Below are 25052 nucleotides of genomic sequence, written 5' to 3'. Positions count from 1 at the left end.
TGTATATACTACATATTGTACGATGTTCTATTTTCTATCGATTTATTTGAATGTCTGAGAATGCCAGACAAAATATACGGAAATTATTGTGTTTTAGGTATCATGTAGAGTTGGTAAAACTTCTAGCTTGTTGCACGATGGGCAAAAACGTCAATACGGAAATTAAATGTCATAGCCTCTTGCCGTTAGATGATATCGTTGCTGTGGTGTCACATCCAGACTGTATACCAGAGGTAAATCTCCTTCCGAATTTTTAGCGCGCTTATATCTGATTAAAGTAAATATTACTGACCCACATTGTATATAACATTTATAAATAGGTGAAAGAGGCATACATCAATTTCCTCAACCACTGTTATATTGATACAGAAGTTGAGATGAAGGAAATTTATACGTCGAATCACATGTGGTCTTTGTTCGAAAAATCTTTTATAGTTGATATGGGTTTAATTGCCACGTCCACCCACGATCGACAACATGCGGATACAACCTTGGAGACTTACGTAACGAGTTGTTTAATGAACATCATAGCCACATTTTTCAGCAGTCCGTTTTCCGATCAAAGCACTACCGTACAGGTAATATCTTTATTTATTATCATGGAAAAAGAAATATTAATTATCTTTAATCGCGTATATGCGTGTGTGGTGTGTATGTATATACATATACATACATATATACACACATATACACATTCTTACGTCTTTTCTTTCCAATTAATTAATCTATATGTTATAATATCTTATTGGTATATTTAGACCTTCAATGAATATAATTTCACAACACAGTATTTGTTTTAAAATATTTTTTAACACCAAATTAATTATAAATTGTTCACATTGGGCGAAATTTGCAATTCACGCTTTTTAAATACCCAGAATTAATATTGATAATAAAGTTTATGTGCTGTTGTTTTGGCACCTTACTCTTGGTGGAAATTCTGTTGCACAAATTTCATCCATAAAAATGGATTTAAACCTACTTGTTTAAATTATAACACAATCCTTCTTACACGGAAACGAAACATTCATCTGAAAGAGGTTTGCTTATAGTATATTTTAATAATGTATATCTACATATTTAGTTTGTACTGAATATTTACTAATTTTGAATTTCAATTATGATTGTTAAAACATACAGATATAATTATTAAAATTTTTATTTATCTTAAAGCTTTCGTATTTGTTGTTTCATTACAAAATTGAAATTTATGAAGAAAAATGATTGGAAATCTTGTAAAGCTTGCATTTTCTCATTAGTGTATAAAACTGTATGAATAATATAAAAATTAAATCGGTATAATATAATATTTAATAGAATTGAAAATAAAATAATTTTATATTATATAAGCTAGTTACATTATTATAATTATTATAATTTTTGTACTTTTTGCTAAAAGGGGGATAATTAAACAAAGCAGCACAAAACAGCAAACATGTATTCTAATTACAAAGTATATGTCGGCATATACTTCATTTAACAATCTCTTGCTTTGCATGCAAACACATTATAAATTAAGTTCACTTGTTAACCAAGTACATATCACACATACACACATATATTGAGAAACATTTTTTTTAAATAGATTTTTTGATAAAGTATATATCTTTTATCAATCAGAATTTTATTATGCGTATTAAGTTCTATCTAATTATTAAGTGCTACGATTTTTATACGTTATTATCTAGAATAGTAGATAATCATAGAATACAAGTGTCAGTTATATCAATTATATCAATTATATTGTATGATGTGTGCTTGGTCATTGCTGAAAGCATCAGTGGCATGTTCTGTGTTTTTGGCATGCAACACCCGGCCTTCTTTGAATCAACAACATTGGTTTATTGGGTCTATGGGTACTGTCCATCTATATGGTGGTGGGTTGGTTTACTAATAGAAACATCTGCACGAGGCTAGACTATATTGGAACATCAAGGAGTGCGATCGGAATACAGATAATAATCTTTCTGGCTATGTGAGTATCGAATGCTAGAATCTTTTCTTAATGTTGGGTAAATACAATATGGTATATGGTGTCTACAATGTCAGAAATAATAGTTATGAAAATATTTTATAAAATCAAGAGAAAGTTTCTCACCTGCTTGTACATAATAAATATCTATTCTTTTAAGGAGTATAAAGAATTCTGTATTCTATTTGTAGATTATATATATTACGATTGGGGGTGTTATACTAGAAATGCTTTAGCAGCACAGAGCGACTGATGTGTTGTAAATACAAACTGCATTCTCTTCTTTATGTACGCCTGTATCACGTGTCTCTGCATAATTAACACATTCATTGTCATTGAGCGCACCCATTTATAAACCACTTCTATTGGTGCTAACTATGATTGTTATTATGTCCCCTATTATTCTCGAAATATTTTCTCTTGTTCTATCTTTCTCTCTATGTGTTTTCCAAATTATTCTAACTTCTAAGACAAAGTTTGCATAATTCATATGGCATGTATTATATAATATTTCTTTATTCAGATTGCTTGGCAATGAGTGTGTTACATTTTATGCAAGACGACATTTTAATATAAGGATATAATTTAAAGATGGTGTGTTATGTATAAAAATAAATAATAAAAAAGTATATAGATTATCTATATGATTTAAATTTGCGATGTTACTGAATATTGTATGATAATAGTAACAAAGTTATGATATAGTGATATAAATTTTGAAAAAAAAAGTTTTATAAAAGATATTATTTAAAGAAATATATAATACAACTTAATATTGTTTCTCTCTACAATTTAAATGTAATTTAAGATATTTAGGAAGATATTTAATTTTGCTATTATAATGTAGACAATTTTAATTGATTTTTGTATTTTTCATGGAACAGACAAGGCAACCTATATTTGTCCAGTTGCTTCATGCAGCTTTTAATGTATCACAATGTGCATGGCTAAATGCTGGACAAAGATTTAACGTCGAGAATTGTATACGAACACTGTCAGATGTAGGTAAATATCTTTTGGATTTGTAAAGGAAAATTGGGAATATTAATTCGGAGGTAATATTTACTTTTATTTAAATTTGAACAATATAACATTGTCTCTTATAATTTTAGCTAAAGGAAGAGGTATTGCTATACCGACTGATCTGGAAAGCCAGGTTGCTAATATGTTCAACAAAGCAGCTATGCTGAGCAGACAAACCAGCAAATGGTTGCAAGCTGCGAAACAACCAAAGATCGAACGTAGTCAGAGTCAGGTAATTTGCAACAAGAACTCTTACAAAATAGATTAGGATGGCTATACGTGCCACCGTGTGAGCAGCTGTGTGTAATAAATTTACTTAAATGCATAGAGTGACCTACATTGTGTGGAAGGCTCTAACAACGAGGTAAAGGTCACTCATGGAAGCATAGCACTTTGTTAGTTTAGTGATGCTATGTAGTGCGTTTGTTAAAATTAGCATACTGTTACATATAAGTCACATGGGCTTCGTATGTTTCACTCAAGACATTAATTAGTTATAGTTACACATACTCATGCTTACGCACGTATATACGAGAGATGTACAGCAAAATAGAATTATATTTAATTCTAATAAAGTTTATTTAATATTTAATTTGACTACATGTTAATGATAAAATAAATATCTTAATATGTAATAAAGTATTAAATACTAAATATGTTATATGAGAATATATTAGATGATTCGTATTGTGAAACATGTTTCAATTTTAATTATAAATAGTTTATTGTAGCGTAGATTGTAACAAAAACTCTTGTATATACAAAACAACTTGATTAGTTAAGGCAATGATCTCTTTATTAATACTTTTTATTTTTATTTAGCTTATGCGTCTAGATCGAAGTATTATAGAAGGTCTACAGGACATAGTGTCTTTGTTAGAAGAACAATTGAAACCTTTGGTACAGTCCGAATTATCTTTGTTAGTGGATATCCTCTATCGACCCGAATTGCTGTTTCCTGCAGCTACTGATGCGAGAAAGAGATGTGAAAATGGTGGATTTATCAAGAGGTACAAATTTTACTTGCAGTATATTAGTGACGTTACGTGCAATATAAATGTATTTATTATATATTATTACGCGTTCTTGCTTTACAGATTAATTAAGCACACTGAAAAATTGTTAGAAGAAAAAGAAGAAAAATTATGCGTCAAAGTCTTAAGGACACTCAGGGAAATGATGGCTATTGATCCTGAATACGGAGAAAAAGTGAGTGTCGCGGAATTGAGTTTTGCATGAAATTACATGAATCATTTATCATGAGAAAGATATATAACACCGCATCGCGGAAAAGGGCATTCAGCTCATATAAAATAGGTTTATGGCAGTGACATAGAAAATATAAGAATATTGTTGAATATATTACGAGATAAACGCATTGTTTTTGCGGAAGGTGATTCAAGCATTTGATCGAAAAACTTCATTCTTCATGCTGATTGCCTGGCATAAACTTACGGCGCGTTTTTGCATAATAAAGCTGAATGCCCGATCGCTCACAGCACATTAGACGATTAATACGCGATTAAATATTTATTTGGCTTGCTGCATAATTACGAGAATAATGTAAAAGTTAATAAGATTTCTCAATACGCCACAAAGTCTTAACGGCGGGTGAGTAGGTCTCGTAGAATAGATCTGTAGGTAAAGATGTTTTCATGCTGCGAACGAAGAACGAAGGTATCTCGGAAGAGACGGAGTCAGAAACGAAGGGCGAGTCACAAGTTGGAACAGGTTCCAATGATCAGTCTGAGAATCGACAAATGACTCAGCAAGAGCCGGTAAAAATTAAAGTAGATAGAAAGAAATATGGGCACAACGTATATGAAACGAAATTTTATACCGAATATTATGAAAAGAGATCGGTGATCCGCGTGATGTGATTTAGGACGCGCGAACGATACTTTTAACACCGCTACGACATTAGATGCTGTTGCATTGTCAAAAATAAAGAGAAACGCATTTAGGATATATCATCAGAAAAGAAGAAGAATCTAGTTTAATTCATTCTAAACTTCTCTCTGATCTGCAAATCATGACGAATCATAATTTACCTTTCATTTTAAAAACTAACGAAATGATAAATATGTTGCTAACTGTAGTTGATTAATTGTGTAACTAAGTTGTTGACTAAGTGATTGTCCATTATATGTTATATATACACATCGGGTCGTAAATGGTGTGGTAAAATTCCGTAAAGTAGAGGACATAATGTACGTTGTGTAGACTTTTTATGCATGCCGCTTGATTTATGCACGTTTTTAATTTATCTTCGTTTCTTATTACATATATATATATCCATTTCTTACTATTATTTTATCTCGTTCGCAATATTTTACATTAAATAAGCCATCTCTATCTCCATATAGATAATTTCATTTTGAAAAAATATATGTGATATTTATATAGATATTAATATATTATATAAGCATTAATACATAAAAGGATTGTACGTGAAAGTAATTTTGATTCACGGTACAAAGTAACAAATAATAAAATTGATAAATATGTTTACAATGTGCAATTACAATATACTGTTATAACTCTTTTTTTTAAATAAAAGAATCGTTATTTCACTCTGAATTTACCGTACATCGAAGACTTTTACGAACTTTGAAAATATCTTTGAAAATATTATTTCTAGAGTTTGTTTAAGAAAAAATATATGTATACATATCTCTCAATATTATTAAATACAAGAATATAAACATAATATGAAGCTTTTATAGATAGATATATAAATGTATATAAATTATGTAGTAAGATGTACCAATACAATGATAGATTCTATATATTTTAACAATTACATAATTTTATATAATGATTATAATATGTATTATATATTCTAATTTTTAATACTCTTAGGCACTTGAAAGGGAATCACGTATACTGTGAATGTGCAATTTTTTGTAATTTTATGTAAATTTTTTTTTGTTAGTTCCTTACACTCCAATAACATGTGAATGTGTTATTTATTATAGATAGTTGAATATTTATACTCACTTATTCAGTTGACACACTTTGAGCTTAGATATACATTGATATACCAAAATATCATTGTATGCATATCCAAAATATGTGTGTTGCTATTATTCACTTTTATGTGCTTTACCCCAGGATTACACTTTTCTATTTGTGAATACAATTTTACACCTTTATATAAATTTTATCTTGCATAAATTTAATCACTTATTGAAGTCTTCGATTTTCATATGATCTTCACCGATTATTAATGTACAAATATGTGAATGTTGTTTGCAATTACATTAACTTTACCTTTTTTTCCTCATATTGCACTTTATTCATATATTTTGTCTCCAGTTAAAAACTTTATGTCAATGATATAATGAGATTTTCTACACGCATCCTAAATTGCACAAGATATTTCTCACATCTTTTAAGCACATAAAGCACCGACTTTGTAAATATATAATTCGAATCCGTGCATACATATTATTTGCGATATAGAACTATTTGTGAACATATGAAGAGGATATCTGTACTCTCTAGATCTCTTTTTTTTTTATTAATGTTGTGCACTATGTATTGGTACATCATTTTGATTTCAAATGTGTGATAGAATGCTGACGTTAAATACTCCTTTTTTCCGCAGGGAGACGCATTGAGAAACAATCTTTTGACGCGTTACTTTGGCAAAAGTTTTATCCAAAATCCAGAGAATGTTGATATTGGAGTATCGCGTAGCGCGACTATTACCCACGGTCCAGGAGGTAGGTCGTCAGATACTATCTGTACCAGATTTTATTATTTGGATACTTAATAGCAAACTGATAATTGCTATTTACAGCGAAGATATTAAGCCGAGCTGGTAGAACCTTGCATGATGTGCAAACTCATCTCGACCGCGAAGGTGCTTCAGATTTAGTGGTAGAATTGGTGATTAAGAGTGTACACTCTCCGAGCATATTCGTAGAAGTCGTGGAACTGGGTATCGCACTCTTGGAGGGTGGAAATCCCATTATACAAAGGAGTATATTTAATAAATTAATGGGTGCCGATTTAAGTCAATCGTTCTTCAAGGTACGTTAGTCTCGCAATTTTATAATACGCGCACATAGATATTATTTCACGTTATTATTTCCCGCACAGGTATTTTACGATAAAATGAAAGATTCTCAGCAAGAGATTAAATCTACCGTGACAGTAAACACATCTGACATGGCAGCGAAAGCACATGAGGATAAGGAGGGCAAAGAAGTAGACAAGTTGTCGCGAAAACGTGGATCAGGTATAAAATAAAATAAATACTATCTCTTGGAAATAAACTAAGTTATTACCTTCCATCTAATTAGTGTTTTATTTACGTATATATTACGTATAACAAGCATACGTAAGTGTGCTAAATAATTCTATGTATATAAACTTATTAAATGTTTACTATACATATGTAGGAAAGCCTAATGGAATGGTAATAACCGATGAGATGCACGAGGAATTGAATCAGGTCGCAGCGTCCAATGCACAGGCGTACGCAAATATACGCAACGGTCTTGCACCTGGCGAAGACGCGGCAAATAACGCGTTAGACGATTTAAGCGAAAAGTCAGACAAACATAAAAGTGGCAGTTCGTCTGGCGCTGAAAAGGAAGAGGGTCAATTGAGTCCTAAAGTTCTAGTGATGCAACCAATTCTGCGTTTCTTGCAGTTACTCTGTGAGAATCACAATAGAGAATTACAGGTGCGATATCTATCATCTTACTCGAATTCGTATTTTTATTCGATGTGCATTTTGCATATTAATAATCCATCTTTTTCGTAGAATTTCCTAAGAAATCAAAATAATAAGACAAATTTCAACCTGGTGTCGGAGACACTCATGTTTTTGGACTGCATTTGCGGCTCTACTACCGGCGGATTGGGCCTTCTTGGCCTTTACATTAACGAGTACAACGTAGCGCTGATTAATCAAACTTTGGAAACGTTGACGGAATACTGTCAAGGACCGTGTCATGATAATCAAAATTGCATTGCCACACACGAGTCTAACGGCTTAGATATTATAACGGCATTGATACTGAACGATATCAATCCTCTGGAAAAGACCAGAATGGATCTGGTACTGGAATTAAAGAACAATGCCAGTAAATTGTTATTGGCGATTATGGAGAGCAGAGGCGACAGTGAGAATGCTGAAAGGATTATGTACAACATGAATCCGAAACAGCTTGTTGATGTAGCATGCAAGGCTTTCCATCAGGAATCATTGGATGATTCCAGCGACATCGACGATACCTCGACGAATGCAGAAGAAGGAGTGTCGCCCAAAGAGGTAATAAATAATATATTTTACGATTAACAAGAGTAAATTTAATTAATCTTTTAATTTTATGTTACTTTACTTCAGGTTGGGCACAATATTTACATCTTGTGTCATCAATTAGCGCAACACAACAAAGAATTGGCAGTGATGTTGAAGCCATCAGAGCAGAATAATGCGGATCCAAAAATTAACAAAGCATTGGAATATTATGCATCTCATACGGCTCAAATAGAGGTGCTGTAGCTTTTGTATAAATGAAAATAGAGTTTATTTTGAAAAGTAATATGCTTTACCAATATTTTCATACTTCAGATTGTAAGACACGATAGAACACTTGAACAAATTGTCTTCCCGATACCGGAAATTTGTGAACTTATAACGATGGATACAAAAATAAGGGTGCTGAACACTACAGAACGAGATGACCAAGGATCGAAAGTTTCCGATTTCTTCGAGAGAACGGAAGACATGTTTAATGAAATGAAATGGCAAAAAAAGCTTAGAGGTACGTCTATAGATTAAACACAAATTAAAAGAGATTTTGTGTTATATATTAATTCTTATTTTTAACTTATAGGACAACCAATGTTGTTCTGGATGAGCAGTTATATGTCGTTATGGAGTAACATTTTATTCAATTGTGCCGTTCTTATAAACCTTATTGTAGCGTTCTTCCATCCGTTTGTGGATTCTGTGCCTAGTAAGTTTTTAATCAATAAAGTTTTAATCTCTTAGATATTATGCCTTAAAATATAACGAATATCTTTGTCCCGTTTAGAACTCAGTTATCATCTATCAGCTTTAATTTGGACGGTCATGCTTGCGTCTGCTGCTATCGTTATTACTTTGCCAAGGGAGTCCGGTATACGTACATTTGTTGCGTCAACGATATTACGATTGATTTTTTCTGTAGGCCCAGAACCGACATTGTGGCTGCTCGGTTTAGTTACGGTAAAACATATACATATATATACTCGAACGAGTGATGTAATTATGATATATATTACTTTTTTACTCATTTCTAAATGCATCATACTTATGTTGCAGATTGGATTAAAAGTTGTACATCTTATAAGTATTATAGGTAATCAGGGTACCCTGACTAGAAGCGTAGAGCAAATAATAACAAATATCGAACTTTTGTACCACATGTTATATTTAGCATTCTGCGTTCTGGGAATTTTTATGCATCCATTTTTCTATTCAGTTTTAGTAAGTAATGAAGTGACTGACTTTTTTGTGCTCTTTTCATAAACATGTGCAGAATTATAATATCGTTATTCCTTTCAGCTCTTTGATGTAGTTTATCGCGAGGAGACTTTGCTCAATGTAATAAAATCCGTAACTCGAAATGGAAGATCTATTATACTCACGGCTGTGCTAGCCTTGATTCTAGTTTACATGTTTTCCATTATCGGTTTTATGTTTTTCAAAGACGACTTCCTCGTTCCTGTGGACGAAGAGATTATATGTGAGTTCAATCTCCTGCTAGTTTTATATAAGCGTGCTTAATTCTATGAACAATGACTCAAAACTTAACTTAATTTGTAGCTTCCATTGAGCAGAAAGTTGCGGGTACTTGTAGCGCTGGCGACAAGGAAAACTGTGAAGCCACGGAGACTGTATCAAGTTATGCTAGCGAAGGTAGATATATATATTGCATTAATATAATTTCTTTTTATTTAAATGTGGAAGTGTATTGAAATAAATTAATAATACAGCAAATGAGCGAGTGAGTAAACCCGAGATAATTAATATCGGCGGAGAATTGAAAGAACGAACGTGCGATTCACTCGTCATGTGTATCGTTACCACGTTAAATCAAGGGTTGAGAAATGGTGGTGGAATAGGAGACATTCTACGAGCACCTTCCAGCACTGTAAGTACGAAGATATTAAAAATCATGGTAAATTTACTTCATAAAAAACTTTGTTATATTCTAGGAACCTCTGTTTGTTGCAAGAGTCGTATACGACTTACTATTCTTCTTCGTCGTGATAATTATTGTTCTGAATCTCATCTTCGGTGTGATTATTGATACCTTTGCGGATCTCAGATCGGAGAAACAGCAGAAGGAATTGATTTTGAAAAATACTTGTTTCATTTGTGGTAATTATTTATTGGAACCGATATATCATCGATTTTATAATTTCCACATACTGTAAGATATAGTATATTTTACGACCTTGTATTAAATTACTGTTCTTTTTTACAGGCTTGAACAGATCAGCTTTCGATAACAAAACAGTTTCCTTTGAGGAACATACAAAACATGAACATAACATGTGGCATTACCTCTATTTCATTGTCTTGGTGAAGGTGAAGGATCCAACGGAATTCACGGGTCCGGAATCATACGTTTACGCCATGGTTAAGGTAATAGTTCATAGAGCTTGAAAAATTTGGGCGATGCTTATATCTTTAAGCTCTATGTACTTTCACAGGATCGGAATCTGGAATGGTTCCCGAGATTGCGGGCCAAGTCATTAGCAGCGGACGAAGGTGAAGGAGAACAAGTGGAATTAAGGAGTCTGCAGTCGCAATTAGAATCCACGCAGATGTTAGTCAAATGTCTGTCCCAGCAACTTACGGAGCTTCGTGATCAGGTAACAATCACTAATTTTTCAAATTACTTGGAAAATCAGCAAGAATGTCCAAGAGATTGAGCGGTCAAATGGTATTAAATACAAATCTTATAATTTTTTTTTCTCTTTAATAGATGACGGAGCAACGAAAGCAGAAGCAGCGGCTAGGCCTTCTAAATTCTGCTTCTGCAATATTGCATAATGTACCCACGCAAATTTAAGATATGTATTTTATAGTTTCTTTCTTATTCTGGACGGAATCTCAGTTTGATACTCCAAGACGGTACATACGTAATATTCGTGTGTTCTTAACTGGCATTTAAAAATGAGAATTATACCGAGTGGGTAACCCGAGGCATTTTTACGGTTTTGTTCCTAATTTTAATGAAAGTAAAATACGCGCTTATGGCATTAAGATTATCATTCTCCCTTTACTGTAAAGGCTCTCGGCTCAGTTTATTGATCAGTCATCAAGGAACTCGAATACCGTAAATTGCATTGCCTATCAATGTATGAATATTGTTATGCATATATAGGAAAATTAACCGTATCCATTGATATATTAGAACAGATAAATCACTAAAATTTTCCAATTACTAAAATGTTATAAGGTAATATTCTAATATCTTTTAGAATATTCTCATTTTTATGTGATCACTATATTATATTTTAGTTTTGTTATTATAATATTTATATATATCCAAATGAATATATTAAATATAGATTATATAGTATCAGTGTTTTATAATAGTTATAGATTTTATATTCTTTTTTGCGTTATTGAAGCTATGGTTGTGTTACGCGAATTTTCTTTTGGTAGATAATAAAGATTTTTTAAAACTAGAAATATGATTAAAAATATAATTGTAAAATTGTACAGATTTTCTGTATTATATATTTAATTACATACATTTATAGATCATCCGTTTATAATAGTTCAGAATAATTCCTATTTTGTTGGTATCACATTCTTTATGATTACATAATCGATTATTTTCTTACTTTGTGTATTAGATGCAATAATATATGCTTTAGTGAAAGTACATATCTAATTTCATAATAATAAAACGCTCAAATTTTAATTTTGTAAAATTGTTGAAATTTGTATCCTGCAATATTTAGATTGATACATTGTTAATGATTTATAAATGCGGTTGGAAGATATATGCATAATTGCGAATGTGAAAGATTAAAATTTGCATTTGGGATATCAGATTGTTGGTTCAGTGTTCATGATGATAATCACTAGCAATATCACCAATGTATAATTAACGAAAACACGGTAATTAATAGGGATCAATGGACTCTATCTAATATGTATAGGAAAAAACTTTTGAATTTTCAGATTATAATGGACGAGTTTTAGAATGTTGTTGTCCGACTATTGATTGTTAATATATAAACGATAGTTGACATATTATAAATTTTAATCAAGTTGTGTTATTGTATTATGATATAGATGCATTAATTGAACATTGCATGCCACAGAGCTGTTATTATGGAGCTAAAATTTAACTCCTTTTGAAAATAATATACTTGAGATTTGTGTCTATATGCGAATATATAATAATATATACATTTTATTTGTTTTTAATGTAATATCGAATTTAATGCAATTGTATATATTTTATTAGGTATCGTAATCGTAAAAATGAAACGCTGTTACTTAGAGCAAATTACTTTATCCCCTACAATATGTTATTAATTATATGTATATCGATCTCCTCATATTTCCTCTTTATTTTATGTTGGACATACCAGATTATACTGTTAAGCTCTTTAAATTTAAATAATATCTATTAAGACATGTTACTTTTAATGTCTATCTCATGCGGTCGTTTTTATTATATGATATACATATGTAGCTACATTATGCATGTAGATTGCGTTCATACTTACATGTGAATAAATTATGTTCTTTTTTAATGAAGTTATATTTATTATGTGATTCTTATATTCTCGCGATATGATAATTTTTCATAGATTCACTCACAAATTAATATATTAATAGTATAGAAAATGTTTGTGTATTTTTATGATCAAATAGAGTGCAGCGTGAGCACGCACGCATATATGATATGTAGATAATATTTTATGTAACAATGTATAAATTTCATATACATTAATAATGTATTTTGAGTATATTGCAGATTTTAATATAAGAAAATGAGAATGGGGTCTAATTATAATTACTTTAAATTTTTTATGGTGCTGTATTTATCTTGTTCTTCTTCGCATTTAGTTTCGTGTGAGATTAAAAACGAGCAAATATTAACTAATAATAAAGTGAAGTAAGTAATGAATTTAAAAAAAGATTTTTAAGTACGATGAAAGAGATATTAATGACACATACGTGTTAATTTAATTATTTGTATATTCCGATTTTTTTTAGTTTCCTTTTTAGTTGCTAGAAATGATTAAAACTGCGATTACTATATTATCCACTTAAATATTTCATTATCGTAATAAAACGCATTTGATACGCAGTACGTTGCTGATGCATAAGTAAAGTTAATACGTAATATAAAACTAGAAATAGCGGTATAAAATGTAGAATGTTAATAAAAAATATGTATATATTTTTACTGGACCAGGTATTCAAAATTATAATTACTACTTCAAATTATAATTACCTCTTTCGCTAATGAGGCACTGAAAGTAACTAAAAATAACTGAAAATATAAATGTTTCATGTTTCGCTGTTCAATATGTGTGCCATCTGGTTTTTCATTTTCTGTAATTTTGAAAATGGATGATATAATCGCCTAAAAAAAATTTCTTACAATAATGAATGCTGATCTGTAGCTAAACAAAAGGACAATTAGTGTTTTATTTTGCTTTATTTAGACTTTATATGAAACAATTGACTATTTATTGTGACTTATATATATATATATGTATATATACGCGGCTAGTACATGTACACATGTAACACGTATTTTTCTTTCGTAGGTCGCACATCTGTGTAAAAGGTATGCTTTTCAGACGAAAAGCCAGCTATTGTATAAATCCATAGTGATAATGTTGAACACAATTTCTACAAATGTGAGAATATTGCATGAACACAAAGAAGTGTGGCGCTTGTCGCATTTCCGCTTCTTGGAGACTAATTTTTCGACATTTCTCTCACATCTACGTTTTTTTTTAGATATAAATTATTTAGATATATATTGCTGTGCCTCGATTTCGATTTCATTGCGTCAGTCGATTCTGCGATGAGTAGGTACGGACTTTCATATCTGTTTTGACGAGGTTTCTTCACGACGTAGATTGCTTATCTTATAAATTATAACATAACGTATCGCAATGTAAATGCCTTTTTCTAAACAATTAAATTTGTTTTGTATAAAAGTAATTCGCTCTGTTACAGCGATAAACTTTGAAATTCTGAGACAAAACGCTTGATATAAATTGTATCGATGGTAATCAGTTTGCTCTAATTTATCCCGAGATTTATTTCTTTAAAGATAAAAGAATACATTCAAACAATTAACACATTCGTGAGCTATCTTGGCAATTTAAAATGTAATATTAGAAAGACCATAAAACGTCGATATAACTATAGGTATCCATTTTTTAAATGCGATCATGTCCATAAAAATTAGAGTTTATCAAGAACGATACGTACCAGGAATGTAATAGAAATTTCTTTGCGTTGCATTTGAGATACAAAGATCCTTTCAGGGAAAGTGCAGTGAGAATGACTAGTATTATACTTAGGCCAACATGTTACATTACATTACGCATTATATTTAATTAGATGTAAAAAAAACAACGATCTCTCTCGTGGATTTATTATAAAATCAATGAAAAATCGTAGAAATATCCTCGCACTGTTGTACGACCGAAGTACGCGATCTGCGATCTGTTTCTACTGGCTGGCATTTTGGTGAATTGCGTACATTAAATATTTACGACTTAGAATTTTATTTTCGTTTCTCTTTTTACTCCAGTAATAATCAATTATGAGTTTGCCAGCGAATCGGTGCGCCTCATCCCTGATGGGACATTTGGAGAACGGATGTTTGGCGTAAGTCCTCAATTGTGGATCCCTCGAGAGAATTAAAGAGAGAAAGGGGGAAAGATGGATCAATAGTTTCGTCAAGATGAGGGCATCCCGCTTGGCTGACAAAACATATAACAATAAATCGCGAAGTGCCCTCGGGCACGCAAAGCTCGTTCGTTAAAATACACTCTCTCTTCCTTCGTTTCGCAGCCGCGTAAGATTACTTATCTTATCGTTACTTTACAGTAATCCGCAGACTTAGGGTAGACAATTAATCGTGTTCTGTACAAATTCTATCAACGCCGCTAGCTATGTACACATGTCTCGCTACTGTTGGTTGTAATCTCTTACACGTGTAATTTGGCATTCGCGTGAGAGAAGTGACTCGTGAGATTCTCGCTACTTCAAATCCGTGCATCGCGTTCTCGCATGTTAATTTGCTATATATATGTATACTATATACACGTGCCATCGCGCTGGCATTAATATGGCTTTAAATAAAAGTTCGAAAATCTAAGGAAATCGTGAAAATACAATGTGAAATGATATACGATATTTTCAGAAATGATCAGGAGGATTACGATTTCAATAGGATCAGCTTTAATAAAAATCCAACAGCTAATTTATAAAAAAAATTTAAAAAATAAGACGTTTGAAATCTGACAATAAAATATTAAAGAATAATGTTTTATAAATAAATAATGTAGATTAAAGAAGTAAATATTAGAAAATACATTAAATGTATAGAATATATGTTAAAGAATACTATTTTATTGTGATCTAATTAATAAATAATAAATAATTAAATGTGAGGAGCAGAGCAATGAAAGATCTTAAAACAACTTTCATTATTTATTTGCATAGAGAATATAAAAAGTTTCAAATTAATCGGATGACGAGTGGACGATCTAAAGACTTCACAGATCCATTTCTTTAGAATCGAGTGACAGTCGGTTGTGCGAGCTAATCGCTTATTAGACGTGCTGATCGTCACTCTCTTTAATCCCGACGTACATGTATGTGTGTATAATATGTATATGCATACGATTCGATCGAAGAACGTTAAACTCTGGCTCGTTAACTCTCCATTCACACCGCCCAAGACTGGATCGTACATCGTTATTGAAAAATATAACAGAGATCAGTTAAAATTTCTTCGGTATTTATCCCCTGCGTCGTGCAACGCGTTCTTCCGCGCCCTAAAATATTTTCTCTCGTGATAATTATATACGCAGCCGGGGATTAACGAGCCAGCCCGCGAAATCTCGACCGTCGATCGGGGGAGTGTGCCGGAATGTGCCATTTTCTTAAAACATCTTACATCGAGCGATGTAAAACGAGGACCGGCGCGAGTCCTCACCATTTATATACACGTGAGACAGTAACGTGAGCTTCGTGGTTTTTTCGATCAACAGGAACGTGCGTGCATTAACGCGAGCTTAACAGTCTCAACAGTCGAACGGGCGTGCGAGTAGGTTCGCGAACGCGAGGAAGAGGACGAGGCCTGTCCACCGCGGCTCGATCTTACTCGAGGAGCCCACTGCGCGCCAGTTCGGGGCTGGCGATGGTCCGCTTTTGCGAGTGTTGGCGATCACCGTCTGACTTCGCCATCTCATCGTGTACTGCGGGGCGGTTCTTCCAAGAGCCTGCAGCCTGAAAAAAGAAGACAGATCATTTTTATTCATGCCGATAATACCTCTCACTCACGAGCTTAGAGGCTTCACTATTTTATTTTCTTTTTTTAACGAATATTATTTGAAGCTGCTTACATTTTTCGATGTAAAAATATCGGCTATGATTTTTTATATTTTTCAAAATATCTTTCCTATTCGTAAAGGACCCCGCACGATTCTTACGAGAAAAACATTTCCGGTTAATTTGCTTGAATTTGTGATACGTTGTAGTTCTTGTATCCTTGATGGATAGTCTCAATTTTCATTAACTTTTTATACTTTCTGAATTATAGACATTTGACAATCTCCTTCACAAGAATTGTTCGTACGTTTGTCTACACGAGTTTGCACTTGTGTGCCTGCCTGCATATATATTTGTGTATATAACTCTGTCGCCAGTTCGGCGGAGTCGGCAGAGGCAACGGAGGCAACAGAGGCGGTAGAGTTGTACACACAATACGTATGCAGGCAGGCACACAAGTGCAAACTCGTGTAGACAAACGTACGAACAATTCTTGTAAAGGAGATTTTCAAATGCCTATAATTCAGAAACTAATCAGAGAAAGTTGATGAAATTTTAGACCTTTTATTGATGATACACAAGAACTACCACATATCACAAATTCAAGCAAACTGACCGAAAACGTTTTTTTCATCAGAATCGTGAGAGGTCCTTTAATCTGAGATATCAGAAATCGAAAATGATGACTGGCAATTATAAGAATAATGATGATGATAATAACTTTATTTGAAATGCGAGTTAATTTACTTGAATTTCACTCATAAATTATTATACATGGAAGTGAAAGAGAATTGCACTCCAAGAGGTGAGGCATTATCAATAACTGCTTACAAATCTAGTCTTTTAATGCAATTAAAATGACAATAATAACATTAATAACTCATATATGAGCATATGTAATTTAACATTAAGAGTATACAGATAATAATTATAATACTTAAAAAAAGTATTAACAAATATTATAAAATAACTTATGAGACTATACAACGCAGTGAGAATGTGACAAGCAACGGCCAAAAATTAACAATTATAATTAATACAATATAAAATACAAGATAGGTATAATTTTAGAAAATACAAGTTTTAACTAATAGGTATAATTTCATAGATGATGTAGATATAACTTTGTACATAAAACGTATATTTAGAGGCAATGTGACGAAGTTTCTATACATGGTGATAACTCGAATCCTTATATTCTTCTCTTCTAATTTCTCAGATTGTAACTCGGAAAGAATTATTCTTAGTACCAATAAAAATGATAAAAGCGTCTCTGTCATTGCGCGATTCAACCGCCAATCGATCACTGCCAGAGTCAATGAGAAAGTACCGCGTGAAGAAGCTCTGCTGTTAAGCATATTTTTCTTCATATCCCGTAGATTATGGAATAGGGGAGGGGGGGGGGTGGGGAGGGTAATGTGCCGCGGTTGTAACATGGAATTGCCGTCGTAAGGCGGGATGAACGATGGCCGATTGTTAATCAGCGCGGATAATTTCTTCGCGCGAGACGACAGTAACGGATCGCGCGGGCATCAATCCTCCGCGATTTTATGCCGGTACACACGGAGCGTGCCGGCTCAATCGCGCCACGCCGATAAAATGCCCGTTATATTTCAGCCGACCGTGTCATAATCTCCGCCGTCGAAACTGTCGCGGAACTGTCGTTAATACGTAGCTAATAGACAAGATCGCGGCGGAACTTTCGCCGGGTTAATCGGCCGGGACGCGACCCGCCGGGGTATAAGAAACTCACCTAACCACCGCGGTATTCATCTTCCACGGCAGGGTGAAATTCTTGTGAGTGTCCCTCGAGCAGAACGTGTGCAGTCTGGGCCCGGCGGGGTCGCCGTTCTTCCTGTACTCGTGTATCGTCAGGTTCCACGCCGTGCAGGGCCCTGTTAAGTAGAAGAAGCGTAGCATAGAGCGGACAGTACTCGCGAACATCGGTATGTCGCGATGATGTAAATAATCTCTTGTAACGTGAATGTATGTTTGTGAAGGTGTTGTGTAATATATCCAAATAAATCATGAATAATACGGGTATCACGAGTCCCTATGCGATGCATAAGTAGAAAGAGCATTACGAGATGCGCCGTCATCAATCTCAGACTTTTTACTGAAGAAGAATCTCTCTTCTAAATTAACTTGCACTCTCGGGCATTAAATACTTTTCTTGAATTTATTTTGGTTCAGAGTTGGTTCACAGTAATTCAATAATTAATCTTGTTTTATATATATATTTAAATATATATATACATATATATAATAATTAATAATTTCCGACGATTACACGAAGCAGATACATTTGCCTTCTTTATCTTTCACTCTGCAAAAAGCAATAATACGCGTATATGAGAGGGCTAGTAGCCCTGTTTATTGCCAGGATTCTTGTTGGCTATGCGGTAAACATTGGCGAACCCCTCATGCCAGAAAATGCATCATTCAAAGATGAAATTTTGTAAGAACTGCAGCTGGAAGAAAAAAACAGAAAGAGAGCGGAGCGTACTACGGTGGTAACTACGGTGATACCGCACCTTGAAAGGTATATTAAAGCCATTTCCGGTGGCGGCGTTTGCCGGGCTTTGGTTACGATTCCGCCTCTACTTATAATGTTCTGCAAGGTGGCGAGGAGGAAGAAAATGAAAAAGCTACGGAGCGAAGGCAAGAAACGAGGAGATGAAAGGAACGAGGACAGCGACGTTTCTATGGCGAAGTTGCGGATAGAGTGTCGTCGGCGGAGTAATTCGATTCGCGGCGGTTCATAAAGCGGGACGGGTTTCATAGAAATGCGCGAAGCCTCATTAATTCATTTAATAATTCAGCCGTTACTTGCCACGCTTCTCTAGCGAATAAATACACGCGTCGTAATTGCATCCAGGATTGACATAAGTAGACAGGGCACGTCCCTCGGTGGAATGGAAATTTTTCGTTTCGTATCGAATCTCATCCGCGTAATCTGTCCGCGCATAAATCAAAGTTTCTTGTACCGAATTCAATATTCCATCTTTCATATATTCGTGGACCAATAAAACTCTATTTTCTTGAAACATTGCAGAGGATATTCTCCGCATTCAATAGATGATATTTCCCCCCATGCAAACGTACAGAGGTCACAATTCATTGTGCTATCACATATGTACGTACATCCCCGTTACATCGATCGATCGCCGTTACAAGAGTTTCAAGGGAAAACAGGACTGAAATCGGACGGGAATACTACTGAAACAAATAAATCGCTTCAAATTCTAATCAAATAATACCGCGCGACAAAAAAATCGATAGCACTGAGCGATCAATTTCGGAGGAGATGATTGCGCACGGCCGCAGAAATAAACGTAAAATTCACCCGTGAATGCAGCTATCTTTACATCAGAAGGAATATTCCTCGCGCTGCATTTCACCCGGGAGGAACAATCGTAATATTCTCAGGCTCGAACAAGCGATAGGTAGTCGCCTTTGTCGCGTTCGTAAGATGACAATTTACGTGCCGCGCAGAAATAGGAAAGGCGAGAGGGCGACGAAGGCGGAAAAGAGCGAAAAAGAGGGAGAACGATGCAAGAAAAGTGTTGAAGCAAGAGAGAGAAAGAGAGAGAGAGAGAGAGAGAGAGAGAGAGAGAGAGAGAGAGAGGACGTAGCATGGTTTCTACACGGCGAAGCTTTAGCTTCCGTTGTCGTGGTAAATCCGATGGTCTCTTTAATCTCGCGACCCACTGCCATTCGTTTCACGCCCGCGCTCCTCTGTCCCTTCGGTCGGCCGGGCCGCGACGTCCTCCCTCCTCTCTCACCCTCCGACTTATTCTTCCACAACTTTCACCCTTTCGTTCTCGCCGCGGCGGCGGCAACGGAGCCAATGGCACGGATAGAAATTCTGGCGGTCTCCGAAGAAAAGCAATCGAGAGAAGATTTCGCCGTGTCGTCGCCAGAGACGGGGCGCGCGTCGCGCGGAGGATGATCTATCTGTGTTTTCTCTCGACCCCGCGACCGGGGGGGGGGGGGGATCGAAATAGAATTTTGCGGATAGAACTCTGCGAGTGGAATCCTATTGCGAGACGCAGACTACAATTTGCGCTTACCGAAATAAGAGCTGAAGGCAATAGCGGGGAACGCCGTTAAGGATAAAAACAACTTGAAAAGAATGTTGTCATAGATATAATAATTTCGTGATACAATATTGAAGCGACGCAATATCTTGGCTTGAAAGTTGCTTTCTTTTAATATTTTTGAATTCGCTGAAGAGTTTCCTTTGATAAAGAGAGCATTTATAACACGACCGATGGACTTTTGCAAAATAATAAAACAATTCGATTCGAGAAATTGATTAAAATAGTTACAGTTTCGTGTGAATGTGTTTATTTGTAAAGATACATGCATACAGGCTACGTCGTTAAGTCGAAACAATTTCAGGAAATATCAACAGGTTCGTTACGGCAAAGAAATTAATTGCGCTATAGAGAGAGAGAGAGATAGTAACGCGGGATTCTTAATGCTCAGATCCGCGAAAGATACGCCGCTTCGGAACGCAGTTGCTTTTTTGTTTTCTTTTAATGCCGCTCGAAGATAAATCGCTCGAAGAACGCTCTCTGGAGAAACGTAGATAGGTGCTCCTAGATAAATCATTTTCGTGCTATTAAACTGCTCGCAGCTTTTCTTGCAAGGTATAAAACTGCGGGCTAACGAATTCCAGGGATAACTAGGTTTCTTTGATTCGAGGTAAAAAACGGCTCGCAGAAATAATTATTATCAAATTAAATCACGACGCTATGAATATTTTTTTTATTTACGCGAAACTGTGCAAAAAATAATAATTCTGTAATGTAAGTGTACATAACTATACATTGTTATCATTAAATTAAAGCTTCAAATTGGAGTCAAGTGTTCACACGAGTCATATTTTAAATATATTTAAGATATTGTGAAAGTAAAAGTACGAAAGTTCTGTTGGAGTAATTTTTGCAAATGAAGAAGATATAGATGCAATTCTAAATTCTACTCACGACTCTGAGTGGACTTGACTTCGATGATGAGTTGCCGGTCGATCGGCGAGTCCAGAATCCAGGTACACTTCTGCTGGTAATACTGATTCAGCTTGAGCCCGGCGCTCGCCAGATCACCGCCATTGACCTCGCCTTCCGGCTCCGCCGTTGTGTGATCGCCGCAGTAAGTGTCATTGATAAACTTGTAGGCCGCGTGGAAATCGAGGCCCGCCTTCGATGTAGACCTCGACCACTCGATGTAGACCGGGGTCCAGCTGCGGATGCCTACCGGAAGCCAGTCCTGCGCGATAATAGATCCCGTTAGATGGGTAAAATGAGGTACGAAGGATACGACGTGGAAAATGGTGAGCAATTTAGGGAAAATAAAAAGCGCGCGGACTACGTTGAGAAATTGAAAGTAACACGAGCATCGTCGATAAGTGAAAGGCCGAGACGAAATGCGAATGGTACGTAATAACGTGATATAAATTTAATTAAGATATATTTGTCGCAGTTTTGGAGGAAGAAATATCGATGACTTACTGACAAGCAGGCGGTATGCTTAATTATCAATCGTGGATTTCGAATTTAATCCTACGCAGTTAAATTACACGGATTTAACTTGTTGTTTGCATGATAGCCTCAATTGTGTCGGAATAACGAGCATTTGAATATGAAATGATGATGATCCCACGAATCGAAATCGTATTACCGTTTATAGACTCACCATAACGATTACACTCGGTCAGGTGTAATCTGATAATACGTCTATTAATAATCATCGTGTGGATAGAGTCAAGTCAGATCAGTTGGGCGGTATTACATGCGCGAGATTGTGGCGAACGCATTTTGCGCCGCATAAATTATTTAGCATCGACAGCTTCTTGCCGAACATTTCTTTCAGCTAAATGTTCAGGTTTCAGAGCTGTAAAGCTCTGAGATCGAAAAAGTCTAAAGGATGCGTTTTCGAACGCGTGCCACTTTTTCATTTTATTTTTACGGTGGTACATTTGTCATAATATAATCGCATATTAAATTTACTAAAAATAACGCAGATTATTACACGGTAAATTTAAAATTTTTAGCCACATTACACAACATTGTGGTAAATAAAAACGTTAATGAAACTGGTATACATTTCATGCGAACGTTAATAACATTGTACACATTACGTGGAATTAAATTTCCGCAACAAACACTCCTCCCGCACCGAGCTTCACTTCACGTTAATTCATAACATAATAGTACAAAAATATATTTCAGATTTTTGACGAAATCGACGCGTAATAAATTTTCTCTCTGAAAAGAAAAAAAAGAACCATCTCATCGAGTAAAATGATATGATAAATATAGAGAGCCATTTGCGGAAAATTGCATATCGCGAGTGATATATTTTAACGACATCGCCGACGTTTTCGCGTGACAATGCGGAGGATATAAAAGTTGCGGTATAATAACGATATAGCTTTTATCTCGCGGCATTCAAGGAGCGGAAGTGCGCGTGGGATAAGAGCGGCCGCGCTCTCCGTCGAGACGCTCCTTCGAGGCGGGCGCTACGGAATAAAGTTTTTCCGCCAGCTCGCGCTTACCTGGTAATTCCCGCAGAGACAGGTGACAATGTGTCCGGTCTCGGAGACGAGCAGGAGGTGGTCCATGCTCTCCAGGGACTTGCTGACGCAATGGCAGCCACTGTCGCCGCACTTGGTCTCGCACGGGTTATTCGGCGTCTGCTTCGTGCTACCCTTCACCTGCAAACGGAGGCATCATCATTCGGAAAAGTGCGAGCGAAAATCTGTACGGGCGGAAGAAAGGAAGCTAAAAGAATAGCAAAAACAGTCAATTAATTATGTCAAACGATGTGCCATACGTGCAATTAAAATTTGTTCGCTCTTTTTTCTGCGACCGACAATAAGGGACACGTGACAACTGCTCAGAACCGATTTGATTCTCCTTGAAATGTGACGTTAAACGCAAAAATCTAAGAAGCATGTATTTTTTAGGTGTGCCCGTTTTGAGATTTAAAGAGTGAAACAATCTCTCAAAGTTAATACTTATATTTGATTCTAACTATTCTAAGCAATTACCGTCGAAACGACAAGATATATAAAATATGTGTTAGACAATATTTTTTACGACTTTTATAACTGCATATTTATGTAGATTTGCCGAAAAAATCCAAATTTCCATATATATAATATCCTGAAGAGATGATTTATCTAAGCGCGACGTAACGGATTAAAGTTGCACGATTTTCTCGGTTGCGCAACGGATTCGCAACGCGGATGCGACGTTCGTATCGTTCACCGCGGGATTACAGTTGGTATGTTTCCACTATGGAATTCAATTGTTGCACTTTATCGTTCTCGCAGGAGTTGCTGAAACCCATAGCTGAACCGTGGTCTCGCCTTCGGAACCGCGTCTGATCCAGCGGAATATTATTTCTATGCGGATTAAAGGCTCGCGCCGCGAGTATACAGATAGATAGTTGTAGTTTTTGGATTCTAAAATTCTTCCGCACGTCCGACGATGCTGTTTGCGCGAGGGAGTTCTTTTCTCTTTTCCTCGAATAACATGTAAGCTGCGAGAATCCTTGTTCGCGCGAGACAGTGTGCGTCTAAAAAACTGAGAATGAATTCGCGAGAATTTAATTCCCGACCGTCAATTGAACGAACGATAGAGAGATTAGACATTTCGTCGAGAAACTCACAGTAATGACCACCGATTGGTTTGGCGCCGGTATAAAGTGCTGCCTGCACTTCACCAGGCCTTCCATGGCGAACAGCCGATGCGGTTCCGGATGCACCACCGAGCCCTCCACCGGCGACGTCAACCCGTAATATTCGACGTCGCACACGCTGGCCGGCTGCTGAGTGCCACCCTCACGTTCTGGAGCATCAAATGAAAATGCGTTGCTTATGAAGGTGTCGAGAGAAATTGCCTCGCAAATTATGCCTTGCAAAAATAAAGATGTAATCTGTGCGCGTAAAATAGTGCCCCGAGAGATTCTCTGTTATTCATGTAATTTCTTGCGCGACAAATTAATTATAAATTTAATAAATCAACGAAGTTAGCGTAAATAAACGGAAGAGAGACACGACATCAATAATTAAAGAAAGGCTCCAAATTCTAATCTGTATGCAAAGATGAGATCTTTCTCTGTTATTTAATGATTTCTTGTGCGACAAAAGTTGATTATAAAATTAATAAGTCAACGAGATTAATATAATAAATAGAAAGAAACGGAAGAAATATGATATGACGTAAATGTAAAAATTACTATCCACTCGGGATGTCAATCAAGAAAATTACCAAGACGATCTCGAATATAAAATATTTTCATTTTATCGCTCATATCCGTTGAATTCTCGCGGGAACTCTTGCAACTTTCCTCTCCTCGCGCCTCTTAGCTTAATTTTTTTCCCCGTAAGTTTCTCGCAGTCAGAGGGATATATATTTCAGCGAGTTATAAGTGGGTAAACGTCTTACGGGCACTTTCATTTCGAGTTGAAGTTCACTCCGC

General features: G+C 35.3%; 2 protein-coding genes across 12 annotated transcripts in view; one reads left to right on the top strand and one right to left on the bottom strand.

Annotated features, from left to right (window-relative positions):
- Nucleotides 1–12784, top strand: part of LOC139776975 (inositol 1,4,5-trisphosphate receptor-like) — a 41726-nt gene extending 28942 nt beyond the window's left edge. For 2 of the 6 annotated variants that reach the window (XM_071714079.1, XM_071714078.1), the window contains 25 exons: nucleotides 98–233; nucleotides 321–578; nucleotides 1898–1975; nucleotides 2857–2977; nucleotides 3085–3227; nucleotides 3818–4005; nucleotides 4093–4204; nucleotides 4666–4773; nucleotides 6606–6723; nucleotides 6801–7033; nucleotides 7103–7241; nucleotides 7405–7691; nucleotides 7773–8282; nucleotides 8358–8507; nucleotides 8586–8778; nucleotides 8851–8973; nucleotides 9052–9224; nucleotides 9321–9485; nucleotides 9564–9744; nucleotides 9825–9917; nucleotides 9995–10152; nucleotides 10217–10382; nucleotides 10489–10649; nucleotides 10718–10879; nucleotides 10993–12784. In XM_071714079.1, the coding sequence (XP_071570180.1) occupies nucleotides 98–233; nucleotides 321–578; nucleotides 1898–1975; nucleotides 2857–2977; nucleotides 3085–3227; nucleotides 3818–4005; nucleotides 4093–4204; nucleotides 4666–4773; nucleotides 6606–6723; nucleotides 6801–7033; nucleotides 7103–7241; nucleotides 7405–7691; nucleotides 7773–8282; nucleotides 8358–8507; nucleotides 8586–8778; nucleotides 8851–8973; nucleotides 9052–9224; nucleotides 9321–9485; nucleotides 9564–9744; nucleotides 9825–9917; nucleotides 9995–10152; nucleotides 10217–10382; nucleotides 10489–10649; nucleotides 10718–10879; nucleotides 10993–11079 (4243 nt within the window). In that variant the 3' untranslated portion in view covers nucleotides 11080–12784. The remainder of the gene's footprint in view (nucleotides 1–97; nucleotides 234–320; nucleotides 579–1897; nucleotides 1976–2856; nucleotides 2978–3084; nucleotides 3228–3817; nucleotides 4006–4092; nucleotides 4205–4665; nucleotides 4774–6605; nucleotides 6724–6800; nucleotides 7034–7102; nucleotides 7242–7404; nucleotides 7692–7772; nucleotides 8283–8357; nucleotides 8508–8585; nucleotides 8779–8850; nucleotides 8974–9051; nucleotides 9225–9320; nucleotides 9486–9563; nucleotides 9745–9824; nucleotides 9918–9994; nucleotides 10153–10216; nucleotides 10383–10488; nucleotides 10650–10717; nucleotides 10880–10992) is intronic. The other 4 variants (XM_071714085.1, XM_071714082.1, XM_071714083.1 and 1 more) reach the window with 3 other exon arrangements.
- An 895-nt stretch (nucleotides 12785–13679) lies between these two features.
- The window catches only part of LOC139776976 (uncharacterized), a 219396-nt gene continuing 208023 nt past the window's right edge, over nucleotides 13680–25052 (bottom strand). For all 6 annotated transcript variants that reach the window (XM_071714086.1, XM_071714089.1, XM_071714090.1 and 3 more), the window contains 5 exons: nucleotides 24240–24418; nucleotides 23122–23280; nucleotides 21554–21833; nucleotides 18313–18454; nucleotides 13680–16517 (listed from right to left, as the gene is read on the bottom strand). In XM_071714086.1, the coding sequence (XP_071570187.1) occupies nucleotides 16313–16517; nucleotides 18313–18454; nucleotides 21554–21833; nucleotides 23122–23280; nucleotides 24240–24418 (965 nt within the window). In that variant the 3' untranslated portion in view covers nucleotides 13680–16312. The remainder of the gene's footprint in view (nucleotides 16518–18312; nucleotides 18455–21553; nucleotides 21834–23121; nucleotides 23281–24239; nucleotides 24419–25052) is intronic.

This window comes from Temnothorax nylanderi, unplaced genomic scaffold, assembly GCF_030848795.1.
Source record: "Temnothorax nylanderi isolate EJ_2023f unplaced genomic scaffold, tnyl_v1.0 TNYL_tig0134_pilon, whole genome shotgun sequence".
Classification (NCBI taxonomy): domain Eukaryota; kingdom Metazoa; phylum Arthropoda; class Insecta; order Hymenoptera; family Formicidae; genus Temnothorax; species Temnothorax nylanderi.
Note: the sequence above shows the minus strand (reverse complement) of the source record. Positions and strands in the feature narration are given on the sequence as shown.